This window comes from Rhinopithecus bieti, unplaced genomic scaffold (genome assembly GCF_001698545.2).
Source record: "Rhinopithecus bieti isolate Rb0 unplaced genomic scaffold, ASM169854v2 scaffold_7681, whole genome shotgun sequence".
In the NCBI taxonomy this organism is placed as follows: Eukaryota; Metazoa; Chordata; class Mammalia; order Primates; family Cercopithecidae; genus Rhinopithecus; species Rhinopithecus bieti.
In genome coordinates, this window is record NW_016806571.1 from 3,114,669 (window position 1) to 3,131,169 (window position 16,501).

The following is a 16,501-nucleotide window of genomic DNA, read 5'->3' on the forward strand; positions in this document are numbered from 1 at the left end:
ACCTTGTTTCCAATTTTTCATCTTTCTGTGTTGTGTTTTGGAAAATTTTCTTAAATATATTTTCTCGTTCACTAATTCTCTATTCATGTGTCTAATGTGACATTTAACCCATCCACCAAGTCTTAAATTGCAGTAACTTTTGTTTTAAAAATCTGTAATTTCTATGTGGTTTGTTTTCAACTTTGTTCTTTTAAGATAGTATGTTGTCACTTTTTTTTGTTTTTGAGACAGAGTCTCACTCTGTCGCCCAGTCTGGAGTGCAGTGGCGCCATCTCGGCTCACTGCAAGCTCTGCCTCCCAGGTTCACACCATTCTCCTGCCTCAGCCTCCTGAGTAGCTGGACTACAGGCGCCTGCCACGATGCCCAGCTAATTTTTTGTATTTTTAGTAGAGACGGAGTTTCACCGTGTTAGCCAGGATGGTCTTGATCTCCTGACCTCACGATCTGCCCGCCTCGGCCTCCCAAAGTGCTGGGATTACAGGCGTGAGTTTGTCATGTTTTTAATTCCTTCTTTTAGATCTTTAGAAATCTTAAATGGGCCGGGCGCGGTGGCTCAAGCCTGTAATCCCAGCACTTTGGGAGGCCGAGACGGGTGGATCACGAGGTCAGGAGATCGAGACCATCCTGGCGAACACGGTGAAACCCCGTCTCTACTAAAAAATACAAAAAACTAGCCGGGCGAGGTGGTGGGCGCCTGTAGTCCCAGCTACTCGGGAGGCTGAGGCGGGAGAAGGGCGTAAACCCGGGAGGCGGAGCTTGCAGTGAGCTGAGATCCCGCCACTGCACTCCAGCCTGGGCAACAGAGCGAGATTCCATCTCAAAAAAAAAAAAAAAAAGAAATCTCAAATGTAGCTATTTTATAGTCAATAACTCTAATATCTAAAGCCATTGAGGGTCTCGTTCTGCAAAGTCAGCATAGGGGTTCAAGTTTAATTGGACTTTTTCAGTGGGAGCACTGTTAGGTCTCAATTGAGAATTTAAGCAGAAATTTATACTTTGCTTCTACCAGGTGCCTTGGGGTTAGTTTTAATGTTAAAATTTCACCTTGGTGTTTCTCAAACTATAATGTAATGTAAATGCACCCAACATAAGTATAGGTAGGCCTAAGGTTTTGAATTTCCAGGGGAGACGACTTCTTCCACTGCAACAGGAGACCTATAAGCTTTCTTTTTCTGTGTACTGGCAGCTAGTTATCTTTTTTTTCTTTTTTTGAGACAGAGTCTTACTCTGGTGCCCAGGTTGGAGTATAGTGGTGCGAACTCAGCTCACTGCAACCTCCGCCTCCTGGGTTCAAGTGATTTTCCTGCCTCAGTTTCCCAAGAAGCTGGAATTACAGGCGTGTGCCACAACTGGTTAATTTTCTTTGTATTTTTAGTAGAGACAGGGTTTCACCATGTTGGCCAGGCTGGTCTTGAACTCCTGACCTCAGGTGATCCACCCGCCTCGGCCTCTCAAAGTGCTGGGATTACAGGAGTGAGCCACTGTGCCTGGCCTAGTTATCTTTTATACAACATATTCACCAAGGGTATAATGCTTCAAGGGGCCTACCTTAATGTGAGAGCTTCATTTCCAACTCTTCATTTTGTACATAACCGAGGTTTTGCCCAGAGAAGCTCCTGACAACTGACATCCAAGCACAGGGCAGGGGTGGCAGTAGCAGTGACAGTAACAGTAGCTCTTGGCCTGCTTTGGTTTTTAGTTACTTTTCAATTCCCAGGAAATTGAATTCTATTCTACCTATTTTCAGATCCCAATTCAAGTAACACCTTCTCACAGAAGCTATCCCTTACTCTCCAGAACAGATGAGGCACCTGCTCTACACTTTGACAGCTCCCTGCATTTTTCCTCCACTGCACATAGTAACTTGTAGTTAGGTTTAGTAGTGTGATTATTTATTTAATGTTTCTCTCTGTCACTGCACTGTTAGTTCCATGAGGGCAGGAATCATTTGTCCACCATAGTATCCAATTTGGCACAGTACAGCAACAAAAGAAGTATTTGCTGAATGAATAAAATGAGTGTGTGTGGCTGGTTGGGGTGGATGAATATTAATATGAACATAACTCCTCAAAGAAAGTAAATAATTGAAAAAGGAGAAGGAAAAGAGAAAACAGTGTATTATGAATATTTCAAAATTGCAGGAAACACACTGCAAATCCCTGGGGAGCCACTTCCTATTTCAATCAAACCCTTACATATTCAACATTCTTGGTTCCTTTTTGTTTTAACTGAGATACAATACTTAGATCTTAAGCATTCCATTGATGGGCGCAGTGGCTCACGCCTGTAACCCCAGCACTTTGGGAGGCTGAGGTGGGCGGGTGACAAGGTCAGGAAGATCGAGACCATCCTGGCTAACACAGTAAAACCTCGTCTCTACTAAAAATACAAAAATTAGCCCGGCGTGGTGGCCGGTGCCTAGAGTCCCAGCTACTCGGGAGGCTGAGGCAGGAGAATGGCGTGAACCCAGGAGGTGGAGCTTGCAGTGAGCTGAGATCTGGCCACTGCACTCCAGCCTGGGTGACAGAGCAAGATTCTCTCTCAAGAAAAAAAAAAAGTATTTCATTTAATCCATTGTGACAAATGTATACTCCTGCAACCCCCATCTCTATTGAAATGTGAAATATTTCTATCAATCCAGAAAGTTTCTTCATCTTCCTTCAATATTTCCATTTCCAGAAACAACCCCTTATCTGATTACGATTAGGGGTTGATGATTAACTTACAGTAATGGATAAGTTAGTTTTGCCTATTCTAGAATCTCACATAAATAGAAAAAAACAGTATGTACTTTTTTTGTCTGGCTTCTTTTATTACTCACAATATTTCTGATATTCACCCATGTTGTTGCATATATCAATGTTATTCCTTTTTGTGTTGAGAAAATTCTATTGTATGAATATAACACATTTTGTTTATCTATTCTGTTGATAACTACGTTGGCTATTCCAGCTATTATGAATTGAACTGCTATGAACATTCTTGTACAAAGCTTTTTGTGAAAATGTTTTCATTTCTCTTGGATAAATATCTCAGAGTAGAATTGCAAAAAAAAAAAAAAAAAAAAAAAAGTAGAATTGCTGGGTCATAGTATAAATGCTTGCTTCTTTAAGAAACTGCCAAATAGTTTTCCAAAGTAGCTGTATCATTTTATAGAACGGCCAACAACAGGGTGAGATTTCTAGTTGCTCTACATCCTCTCCAACATTTGGTATCATCCAACTTTTTCACTGTAGCCATTCTGGTGGGTATATCGTGGTATCATTGGCATTTCCTGATGATTAATGATATCAAGCACATTTTCATGTGCTTATTGGCCATGGGTATATCTTCTTTGTGGAATATCTGTTGAAGTCTTTTGCTCGTTTTAAAAAAAAGGGTTGTCTTTTTATTGCTGAGGTGCAGGAATTCTTTATATATTCTGTCCTCTGGCAGACATGTTTTGCAAATATTTTCTTTCAGATAGTGGTTTGTCTCTTTCTTAATAGTATCTTCTAATGAGCAAAAGATTTTATATTTGGTAAGGTCTAATTTATCAATTTTTAAAATGGTTTGTGATTCCTATAAACTCTAATACATTTTTATTCTTCTTCATAAGAGAATGAAGAATTATTTTCCTATACATCTAGTAGCTTTATGATTTTAGCTTTTAAGTTTATGATACACTTCAAATTGATTTCTTTGTATGGTGTGAGGCAGGGGTTAAGATTCTTTTCTTCCCTATGTAGATATTCAGTTGTTCCAACAGCATTTGTTAAAAATAGAAAGTTTCCTTTTCTGACAGATTTGCTTCTTACCTTTGCTCAAAGTCATCTGACCTTACACATGAGTCTCTTTTATGGATACTCTATTCTATTCCTTTATTTGTTCATCCTTTTGCCAATATCTTACTTTCTTGATTACTATAGCTTTATAGTAAGTCTTAATGTCAAGTAGGATTAAGACTGCCAACTTTGTTCTTTTTCAAGACTGTTATGGTTATTCTAGGTCCTTTGGTTCTCCAAATATATCTTAAAAACAGTTTGCTAATTTCTATAAAAAAGCCTGCTGAGATTTGAATTGGTATTAAATCTACAGATCAATTTAGGAAAAGCTGCCATCCTAATAATATTAATCTTTTAATCCATAAATATGGCATACCTCTTCATTTATTTAGGTTTTCTTTAATTTCTTTTAGCAATGTTTTATAGTTTTCAGTCTTGAACATCTTTCATTAAATTTATCCGTAAGTATTTAGTATTTTTAATGCTACAGTAAATAGTATTTTTCTTTTTGTGAGACAGGGTCTTGCTCTGTTGCCCAGGCTGAAGTGCAGTGGAACAATCATGGCTCACTGCAGCCTTGACCTCCCCAGGCTCAACTGATCTTCCCATCTCAGCCTTCCCAGCATCTGGGACTACAGGTGCATGCCACCACGTCCAGTTAATTTTTGTATGTATATATATATATATATTTATAGAGACAGGGTTTCGCTATGCTGCCAAAGGGTGGTCTCAAACTCCTGAGCTCAAGCGATCTGCCCACCTCAGCCTCCCAAGGTACTGGGATATACACTTTATATCTTGTAGCAATACTATAAAATTTACTTACCTGTTCTACTAGTGTTTTTTTAGACTTCTTAGGACTTCATATACATAATCATGTCATCTTCAAATAAAGACTGTTTTACTTCTGTCTTTCCAATATTTATACCCCTTTCTTCTTGTCATGTTGCATTAATTAGGTCCTCCAGTATAATTTAGAATAGAGGTGGTAAAAGTGGATATCTCTGAATTGTTCCCAATATTAGGGAGAAATATTTCAAAATTTAAACTGTAAATGTGATCTTAACTACAGGTTTTTGTAGGTGTTCTTTATCAGGGTGAGGAAGTTTCCGTCTATTCTTAGCATGTAGAAAAGTTTTATCATAAATGAGTGCTGTATTTTTTCAAATGCTTTTTCTACATCTATTGAATGATCTTATAATTTTATCTTTTAACTGTTAATGTGGTGAATTACATTGATTTTATATATTAAATACATTTGCATTTCTAGGATAAATCTCACTTTATCATGGAGTATCATCCTTTTTATATATTGCTACATTCAATTTGCTAATATTTTGTTAAGGATTTTTGTATCTAGTTCATGAGAGAATTTGGCCAGCAATTTTCTTTGCCTGTAATGCCCCTGTATTGTTTTTTTTATCAGGTTACAGTGGCCTCATAAAATGACTTACAAAGTGTTCCTTCTTGCTCTATTTTCTGAAAGAGTTTGTATCAAATTGACACTATTTCTTCCTTAAGTATCTGAGCTTGGGGTTTTCTTTTTTTTTTTTTTGAGACTGAGTCTCGCTCTATCCAAGTACAGTAGCTCCATCTCAGCTCACTGCAACCTCCACCTCTTGGGTTCAAGTGATTCTCATGCCTCAGCCGCCCGAGTAGCTGGGATTATAGGAGCCTGCCACCACGCCCAGCTAATTTTTGTTTTTGTTTGTTTTTTTTTGTTTTGTTTTTTGTTTTTGAGACGGAGTCTCACTCTGTCGCCCAGGCTGGAGTGCAGTGACCGGATCTCAGCTCACTGCAAGCTCCGCCTCCCAGGTTCATGCTATTCTCCTGCCTCAGCCTCCCGTGTAGCTGGGACTACAGGCACCCGCCACCTCGCCCGGCTAGTTTTTTTTTTTTTTTTTGTATTTTTAGTAGAGACGGGGTTTCACCGTGTTAGCCAGGATGGTCTTGAACTCCTGACCTCGTGATCCACCCGCCGTGACCTCCCAAAGTGCTGGGATTACAGGCGTGAGCCACTGCGCCTGGCCAAGCTTGGGGTTTTCTTTGTGGGAAGTTAATTATGAATTCAACTTAACTGACATAGGAAAAATTTGATTTTTTAATTTTTCCGTGTAGTTTTATAATTTGTCTTTCAGGAATTATCTATTTATATCTAGGTGTAATCTACTGGGGAAAAAGTGTTATAATATTCCCTTATCATTCTTTTAACTGTCTGTGGATCTACAGCAATGGTTCTTTTTCCATTCCTGATATTATAGATTTCTTATCCTGTTTACTGATGAGTATGCTGATTTTAATTTATGATATCTTAAAAGAATGAAATTTGCTCTTGATTTCTCTTCTTATTCTTTTTTTTTTTTTTTTTTGGACTGAGTCTTCTCTGTCACCCAGGCTGGAGCCAGTGGCGTTGATCTTGTCCACTGCACAGCTCCGCCCCTAGGTTCAAGCCATCCTGCCTCACCTTCGGAGTATCTGGTGGCACTACATGTGCTCCACCACGCCAACTATATTTGTTTTTTTTTGTTTTTTTTGTTTGTTTTTGTGTTTTGAGCCAGTCTCGCTCTGTCGCCCGGGCTGGAGTGCAGTGGCCGTCTCAAGCTCACTGCAAGCTCCCTCCGAGGTTACGCCATTTACTCCGCCTCAGGCTCCCGATAAGCTGGACTACAGGTGCCCCGCCACCCTCGCCCTGCCTAGTTTTTTTGTATTTTTTTTTTTAGTAGAGACGGGTTTCACCTTAGCGAGGACTGTCTCGATCTCGTACCTCGTGATCCGCCACTCGGCCTCCCAAAGTGCTGGATACAGCTTGAGCCACCGCGCCCGCCTGATTTTTTTTAGTAGAGATGGTGTTCACTTGTTTAGCCAGGATGGTCTCGATCTCTGGACTCATGATCCGCCCACCCGGCCTCCAAAGTCGGATTACAGGCATGGTTCATATTTGAGAACATTTAGATAAAATTAAGGGCCCCTTCAATCTCCTCCCTAAACACTCCCCTTCCTTTTGTCCCTGAGGTACCTGTTCTCCTGAATTTCATGTCTATTATTCCCTTTCCATTTGTATATTAAAGTAATGCTAATTTCTGCTACTCTCCTGGGATCCTCCATTAACTTACCACGTTTCCTGCTTCTGCAGCCAGCCGGGCAGCATATCGAGCTATAAGACGGTGTTCCTCATCCAGTCGGCTAGGACTGTCCAGAACACTGCCAATGAAATAAAAATGCAACAGGTGTCTATTAAACATCCCTTATTCTTTTTCCATTCTTAGAACAGATGGAAGAAAAGCTCATAAAAGAATGGTAATAAAAGAACTAGAGGCCTGGGTCATAGATACTAATGGCCTTCTGAGAAAAAGGGGATTTAGAGAAATGAGGAGGCCACATTTATCATTCCTCATTGGCAGCACATCCCCGCTGCTCCCCCACCATCAAAGGGGCACTTAATTTTGAATGCAAGGGCTAAGAAAACACAGGGCACCCACAAAGTCTGAGACAGGGATTTCTAACCAAATGTTTAAAACTGATGACTTTTTAGACCTTGATCTCAAATTCAAAAAGACCAAGAGCATTATGAAAAATAGAGGGCTGAGAAAAAATATACCTAACACTGGCTAAGCAAAAGTTTGGCCTTGTCAGGGCAGGCCAAACACACTGTAAAGCTGGAAAGATTCCATGACATCAAATATTCCCCTTTTCGTGCCCTTTTCTCTTCCTTTACTATGCTCATTCTACATCTATAGCCCCATCTTGGAGTTAATTAGTTTAATGCATTACTCTTTAACAACAGTACCAACACTCTAAAAAATCTAAGGACCCATTCAGACAGGTGATCAGATAATGTGGTATCTGGATGAGGGAAGGGTTCTTGAGTAATAGGCTGGCTCTGCATATGGGATGCTGATATGGAACTCTGGATTCTGAAATACATGACTTCTTTAATTTAGTATATCAAATGCTATTTATCCTTATCAAGACAGTCCTAGATTAATAGGGACTGTGGCTATATAATTCTCTGTTTAGGACTGGCAGATGCTTTAAGACAACAGTGATGATGTTGACTAAATGACAGGAGGTGGCTGTTGTGGCTTACCTCCACTTTGGCCCTATGTTCTTGGGTTTCCAAAAACCCCTGATCAGAATTTAGCAGTATGACAAGTCATATAGAAAAATTTAAAGACATGACTTCAATACTCATCGAGATTTGTTATAATTACTGAGGGGAATCTGGGAAGGGTGTGGCTAAATCAATAAAGATTTGTCTGAAATTTTCATGTGTAGAATCAACTATATTTTTTCTAGTTTTTGCTTTTTTTAAATCTTTCTATCTCTTTGGCTAAGTCTTTAAGCTTAACTTAGTCTTTCTTCCAGGATTTTTTTAAAGTGCTTTGAGTCTTCTGCCTATGACATTTGTCAACACTTTATAATTTTAAGCATGCAAATATCCATCTCCAGGATAATCATCCTCTGAAAAATAATCTTGTAATAAGAACAGACTACTATCAGGCAGCTTTAATATTTTAGGATCAAGGCCCCAAGGTGAGAGATAAACTGTAACGTTTGTGCTTTAAAGGTATTTAAAAAAAAAAACAATAAAAATGGATGCTTAAGAATACAAGTGGATCATATTATGGAGGGATTGGAAGCCTAAGAAGTGGGGCCTAAAGTGGCTGACCTCTGTTATCTGACAAGGGATACAATAGGTTCTTCTGTGCAAAAGAGCTCCTTTTTCTCAATCACATTCTATCTCCTTAGGAAGGCTGATCCTATTTGTCATTTATACATGAGTGTGAATGACAGACTGCTTTAATTGGCTATGTTTTCTAGCCAGAAACTAGAAGCTTGTGTTGATGAGAGGTTTTAAGGTCAATGAAAATTATTGAGGGCAATTAGAAAGGATCCTTATTCTTCTGTTTGAATTGACTTTCATTTTCAGAATTAGTTAGCCAGGAAAGTTCTGACTTCTCAGAAGAAGTATGAAGCTCAGTTTCTCAGATTACTAATCAAGAAGTCAGGTAGTACTCACTCACTCGTCATGTTCTTCCAAGGCTACCAGCCACCAATTTTTGCTCAGGGAGCCGAGGTGAGACTTGAGGGCCTTAGCTAAACCTACCATAAATCTTATTGGGCTAAATTACTAGGTAACAGTCTCTGTCAAACACTGCTGCTATTTTTACCATGGAAACTTTTGCTCACTCTGGACAATTGCTTTTACTGATAATAAAGAATTTGTCTTGCCTAAGGTGAAACAACTCTACTCCTCGAGACCAAGAAGTTGGGACAGTGTGCGAAGAAATCACCTGTTGGATGAGAAGACACTTTGTGATGTAGCGCACACAATTATCAGGCCCTTCCTTCCCTCTTAGAGGGTAAGCCTATTAAACATACTTAGAAGGTTAGAAAACCCTACTTCTCCAAGCTTTAGAGATACATAAATACCCCAGAAAAATGATGCTATTTAGTCATATCAGGAAAACTGTGGAAAATGGTATAAAGTATAATATTAAAAACAGTCTTTTTCATATGTATATTTCCCGACTATTAATTTATTCTTCTATTATTACAGGGAGTAGCAGCAAGGTCAGATGACCCTCCCAAGGAGCCAAGGCATGCTATAAGCAAAACTAAGATCAAAATTTAAAGCTTCAGCCTCTGTCATGTGTATAGCTTATAAATTATGGTTTTCTCTCTAAGAATAAGAATCTCAAGGCATGGCTTTCCAGGTTGTTTGGCATTGTGACTCTTCTTTGCTATTACATAGGGGAAGGATGGCTTTAGATTGTTTAAACTTTACCTGTCATCCTACTTGAAGAATGGTGGTGGGTGTGGGCATGGAGCGGGCAGGAGACTTTGGACCTACCTGAACGTAATACCATTTTTTTCTGTACTAAATCTTTTTTAAAAACGATGAACTTTGCTATAGTTAGCAGTTATCAAACGTTTTTCCATCCCGAACCACTGAAGAATCAGACACATTCTCTTATTAACAGTGAGTCACTACTGTAATGGTTTTCAGGGTAAGGGGAATGTGGAGCTATTAAAATACATGTAAGTATTACAATAGAGAGGGTCTATATAATTTGGAAAAAGACCTTCAGGTGACAGTGATCCAATACCATTGTTGGGAATCACTGGTTTAAATAATCAACAATGACAGATTCCTGCTAACAGATAAAGGGTGGTAAAGATGTAATAGGGTGACAGTATCAAAGTCCCCAGATAAGACAAAGCGGGATATCTGTGGGCTGATCAACTCTAAACTTTGAATGTCAACACAAAGATTTCATTATTCAGGTAAGAATGAACAGGAAGAGGTTGCATCAGATACCTCTGTGAATACTGCATCTTTGGAAATGTCAACCTCTCATAGGTTTGTATCTTTTTTGAGTGTAAGTTGAAGGAAGTGAACCCCACTTTAAAGAAGAATGTCTGACTCCATGTTTAGGTAAGCGCCCAGGCTTGGCAACCCTCCCTCTCTTGTAGAAGCGAATGCTTAGCAACTATTTTAACTCTGCCAAACATAGCTGGTAGTTGCCCAAGAAAAACCGTACATGCAGTTTTTTTTCCAGCTGACAACCCGAGGTAGCAAAGCTCTCCCTCCCTCTGATCACCCCTGGTTGCCCACTGCTGCTGCACCACCACTGACCGTGCACAGTGCTGCAGACGGGCCACATAGGAGGCTATCAGCGCATGCTCATCGGCCAAGTGACAGGGTATATCCTGGCTATACTGTAACCTAGGAACAATGGAGGCAAAGACAGCAAGCGTGACACAAACACATACAGAGGGAGAAATGAACATGGATTAAAATGAGCAAACTTCAAAGAAAAATTTAAAAAATAATAAATCATGATAAGGAAAACAATAAAAAACCCACAATGCATAATGGAATATGGTGTTAGATCCTCAGGAATCCATCTCTCAAATCCTCGAAACAAAAGCAGTCCTTCAGGAGTGGCTCTGGCACTGACATGACAGCCCTTGGGAAGGACTTGTTGAGTGGGCAGAGGAGCCGCGTGTACCACTTTTGTCCAGGTGCTGCGCTCTGTGATGGTGTACTTTTTAGAGGATGCCCTCTGGCAAGACAACTGAGGCATAGCCAGTCTACTAAATATTACTATGTGACCCCCTAGCGCTATGCTTTTATAAGCTTTTGTGTGCATCTAAGAGTTTTCAGTGTTACTTCATGTTGCCAGTTAAACATTTTTATTTCTATAAGGATACTGCCTTTAGCATCAGTTTGTTTCTCCCATAAAACTGGTACCCATCCCAAACTCATTAGAACTGCACCTAATTGTAAGGCAACACTATATATTCTGAGTGAGGCTCTCTCTTACAGATATGTGAAAGGTCCTTAAGCACATGGTCTTCTAACTTTTTACTACAGAAATATTAAAACTTGCATAAAATAGAGTAACGTAATGACTACCCCTCAGGTACCCACAGCAAAACTTGAATGAATATCAACATGCTGTCAATGTTATCTAATTGAATTTTCATTCCTCCAGCTTTTTGTGCAGGGACACGTGGCTAAAAGCAAACCCCAGGCAATTACTTCACCTGGGAATACTTGAGCCTGTACATCTATCAGACAGTGAAAACATTTCACACAACCTAACACCATTATCACACCTAAAAACATAGACAAAAATATTTTAGTATCCCAGTCCATCTGTCAATTTCCTCAAATCTTAAAAAATGTCCATTTACATTAAAGTCAAGATCCAAAGTCCCCACTTTGCATTTGGCTGGTAGGTTTCTTTTATGTTTGTATTTGACTGATACATTTCTGGTTTTTTTTTTTTTTTTTGAGACAGAGTCTCACTCTGTCTCCCAGGCTGGAGTGTGATGGCACGATACTGGCTCACTGCAACCTCTGCCTCCTGGGTTCAAGTGATTCTCCTACCTCAGCCTCCCAAGTAGCTGGGATGACAGGTGCGTACCACCAGTTAATTTTTGTATTTTTAGTAGAGAAGGGGTTTCGCCATGTTGGCCAGGCTGGTCTTGGACTGCTGACCTCAAGTGATCTCTCTGCTTCAGCTTCTCAAAGTGCTGGGATTACAGATGTGAGTCACTGTGCCCGGCCCCAGTCATCTTTCTGAGGCTCAAACTGTCCTACCTTTGGCCAGTGGGAGCTCCTGTTGCAGGCTCTTGTGTTCTTTTGATATATCCATTAGACCTTATCAGCTTTCCTGCTTTCTACCACAATAAAATGCTCTAGGTTTTATTATTTTTTTCTTTTTTTTTTCTTTTTTTTTTTTTTTGAGATGGAGTATCACTCTGTCACCCAGGCTGGAGTACAGTGGTGCAATCTCAGCTCACTGCAACCTCTGCCTCCCGAGTTCAAGTGATTCTCCTGCCTCAGTCTCCTGTGTAGCTGGGATTACAGGCACGTGCCACCATGCCCGGCTAATTTTTGTATTTTTAGTAGAGAAGCGGTTTCACCATGTTGGCCAGGCTGGTCTCGAACTCCTGACCTCAGGCGATCCACCTACCTCAGTCTCCCAGTGTGCTGAGAATACAGGTGTGAGGCACTGTGCCCAGCCCTCTACTTTTGTTTGTTATATATCTTGTCCCAGACTTGGAATGAACCATCCTTCTAAGGGTCCCTTGTTCCATTTACTGGCAAAAAGTATTTAGAGACCAGAGTCAGGACGCTAGGGTGCCCACCGTTCTAGGCTCACTGATTCTAGGCCTTCTCAGTGGAAAAAGGTAGAAAATCTTTATATTTCAGAATGAAGAAAAATAAGTCCTCTCAGTGCTTTCAAGGTACCATTCTGCCCGTTTTCTTCTGGGTTACATTGCTTTTAACCCTTTTCCCATTTGTCCCGAGAATACTCACCGGCAGCGCTTGCAGATACAGCATTTACCCTGAGATAACTTTGCCATGAAATATCTTGCTTTTATTATTATTATTCTCTCATCACTCTAGTATACTGACTTTGGAAAGAAAAGACATCATTTTATTTATAGCATTCTGTTCTTAGTAGTGAAATTTCTATTTACAAAATACAGTAATTCTCGATTGCTGAAAATGCCAAAGCGTAGAAAGCATAGCATTCCTGTGCAGGATGTTTATTATTATTACTATTATTATTATTATTGTTTTTGAGATGGAGTCTCACTCTGTTGCCAGGCTAGAGTGCAGTGGTGCGATCTCGGCTCACTGCAATCTCCGCCTCCTGGGTTTAAGCAATTCTCCTGCCTCAGCCTCCCAAGTAGCTGGGACTACAGGTGCACGCCACCATGCTCAGCTAATTTTTTGTATTTTTAGTAGAGCTGGGGTTTCACCGCATTGCCCAGGATGGTCTCGATCTCTTGACCTCGTGATCCACCCACCTCGGCCTCCCAGAGTGCTGGGATTACAGGTGTGAGCGACTGTGACTGGCTGATGTTAACTATTAACATCATTCTCGAATGGTTGGCTGAAGATTCATTTAATGAATCAACTTTTTTTCCGAAATAGATGATTCTGATGACTCAGATGATTCTGATGTTAGTTCTGTTTAGAAATAACTCCAAAAACAGTTTGTATATTTTATTTTCACATTGAAAATCAGTCAGTTTTGCTTCAGCCTCAAAGAGCGTGTTTATGTAAAATTAAAGGTGCACTGGCAGCGAGCTGTACTTTTTTTCTAAACAGGAAAAGGGTTAATGAGAAATCAACAGTTCTTCTTATCTTTGTTTCCTTGTAGGTAACATGTCTTTTCTTTAGGCAGTCTTGCTCTGTCGCCCAGGCTGGAGTGCCATGGTGCAATCATGGATCACTGCAGCCTTAACCTCCTGGGCTCAAGCGATCCTTCTGCCTCAGTCTCCAGAGTAGCTGGGACTACAGGTGTGCACCCCCACACCTGGCTAATATTTATTTACTTATTTATTTTTGAGACAGAGTCTTGCTCTGTCTTCCAGGCTGGAGTACAGTGGCACGATCTCTGCTCACTGCAAGCTCTGCCTCCTGGGTTCACGCCATTCTCCTGCCCTCGGCCTCCTGGGCAGCTGGGACTACAGGCGCCCGCCACCATGCCTGGCTAATTTTTTTGTATTTTTAGTAGAGACGGGTTTCACTGTGTTAGCCAGGATGGTCTCGATCTGCTGACTTCGTGATCCACCTGCCTCCGCCTCCCAAAGTGCTGGGATTACAGGCATGAGCCACCACACCCAGCCCTAATTTTTAAATCTTTTGTAGAGACAGGGTCTCACTTTGTTGCCCAGGCTGGTCTTGAACTCCTGGGTTCAGGTATGTAATGTGCCTTTTTTTCCCCCCTCTAGCTGCTTTTTTTCTTTTTGAGACAGTCTCGCACTCTCGCCCAGACTGGGGTACGGTGGCGCCATCTTGGCCCACTGCAAGCTCCGCCTCCAGGATTCACGCCATTCCCCTGCCTCAGCCTCCGGAGTAGCTGGGACTACAGGCGCCCGCCACCACGCCCGGCTAATTTTTTGTATTTTTAGTAGAGAAGGGGTTTCACCGTGTTATCCAGGATGGTCTCGATCTCCTAATCTTGTGATCCGCCTGCCTCAGCCTCCCAAAGTGCTGGGATTACAGGCGTGAGCCACTGCGCCCGGCTCTAGCAACTTTTTAAATGTTTTCTTCATCACTGATTTTCAGCAATTTGATTCTGATGTGCCTTGGTATATAGTTTTCTCTTTGTTTATCCTGGCGTACAGTTTGTTGTGTTTACAGTATTTGTAGGTTTATAGTTTTCAATGAATTTGTAAAAATTTCTTGGAAAAGTTGGGAAAAATGTTTCTTAAATATTTTTTCTCCTTCTCATCTGTTAGACCGCCTGACATTATCCCACAGGTCCCAGAGGCTCAGTTCCTTTTCAGTCATTTTCCTCTCTGTGCTTCACTCTGGGTAATTTGTACTGCCATGTCTTTAAGTTCAGTGTAAGTCCATCCATTGAATTTTTCATTTCAGACATTATCCCTTTCAGCTCTCTTGTAGGCCATTACAAGTATTTTAGCTTTTACTCTGATATGAGAAGCTACTGAGAGGTGATATATGATTTTATTTTATATCTTGAGATGGAGTCTCACTGTGTTGCCCAGGCTAGAGTGCAGTGACACAACCTTGGCTCATGGCAACCTCTGCCTCCTGGGTTCAAGTGATTCTCCTGCCTCAGCCTCCTGAGTAACTGGGATTATAGGCGTGCACCACCACGCCCAGCCAATTTTTGTGTTTTTAGTAGAGACAGGGTTTCGCCATGGTGGCCAGGATGGTCTTGAACTCCTGACTTCAAGTGATCCACCCACCTCGGCCTCCCAAAGTGCTGGGATTACAGGTGTAAATCACAGAACCCGGCCCTGATATTATTTATATTTTAACAAGCTCATTAGGCTGGGTGCAGTGGCTTATGCCTGTAATGCCAGCATGCTGGGAGGACAAGGTGGGAAGACCACTTGAGCTCAGGAATTAGAAAGCAGCTTGGGCAACATAGCAAGACCCTCATTTCTAAAAAAATTAAAAGATATTTCCAAGGCTTGGCACGGTGGCTCACACCTGTAATCCCAGCACTTTGGGAAGCTGAGGTGGGTGGATCACTTGAGGTCAGGAGTTCAAGACTAGCCTGGCTAAAATGATGAAACACTGTCTCTACTAAAAATACAGAAAATTAGTGGTTGTGGATGCCTGTAATCCCAGCTACTCGGGAGACTGAAGCCTGAGAATTGTTTGAACCCAGGAGGTGGAGGTTGCAGTGAGCCGAGATCGTGCCCTTGCACTCTAGCCTGGGCAACAAGAGCAAAACTCCATCATAAATAAATAAATAAATAAAAGATATTTCCTCTCTAGAAAGTAAACGGCTAGAGAACAGGGGAAGATGTAGTCAATTAGAAGACTACTGCAATCTTCCAGGCGAGAGACAAGAGTGGGCTAGAAAAACAGCGTTTAACAGAGGTCGTAAGAAATAGCAGAATCTTGAACAAATTTCCATGGTGTTTTTGCATACAGCTGATCTCACAGTCAGGAAGTGGAGATGGATGTAAGGGAATGAGAGAAATCAAGGGTTCTGAATGAGCAATTGGGAAAATGGGACTGTCACGAACTGAGATGGGGAAGGCTAAGGGAGAAGTAGGTCTGGTGAGGGACGATAGAGAACTCAGTTTGGAACATGCTAACTATGAGATATGTATTAAATATCCAAGTGAAGGTACTGATTAGGAGGTAGATATATGATATAAGGGCTCAGGGAAAAGGTGTGGGCCAGAAAAATACATTTAGAAGTCAGCAATATCATCGGTGTTATAAAAAGTATGAGTCTGGCTATAATCGCCTACTAATAGTGAGTAAAGACAGAAAAGAGAAGTGGTCCCCGTCACACACTACCATTCGGGTTTCAAAGGAGTGTGGAAAAACTTGCAAAGGAGGCCAAGAAGAAATGAGAAAAACTAGGAGAGTGTGATATTTGGAGGCCACGTGCAACAAGCGTTTCAAGTAGAAAGGAGAGATCATCTATGGCAAACGCTACTGACAGATCAAGTAAGGGTAACTGAAAACTGACCACTGGATTTTGTGGTATAGAAGTCACCAGTGTCCTTGACATAAATAGTTTTGGCAAAGTAACAGGAGGTGAAAGTCTGACTGGGTGTGTTTGAAAGGAAATGGCAGAACAGAAATTGAAGTTTCCTTCTACAGATAACCCTTTGAAGAAGTTTTTCTGAAATGGGAAGGAGAGATATAGAGGGTACCTAGAAAGGGAACTGAGGCCAAGAAAGGATTTTTTTTTTTTTTTTTTTTTTTTTT

The 16,501-nt window shown here is 41.0% G+C and overlaps 1 protein-coding gene across 1 annotated transcript in view; it reads right to left on the reverse strand.

Annotated features, from left to right (window-relative positions):
• DTNB (dystrobrevin beta) overlaps positions 1 to 16,501 on the reverse strand; it is a 314,783-nt gene that overhangs the window by 66,573 nt on the left and 231,709 nt on the right. Inside the window, 2 exon segments of the mRNA XM_017876852.1 lie at positions 6,879 to 6,966; positions 10,406 to 10,495. Coding sequence (XP_017732341.1) covers positions 6,879 to 6,966; positions 10,406 to 10,495 — 178 coding nt within the window.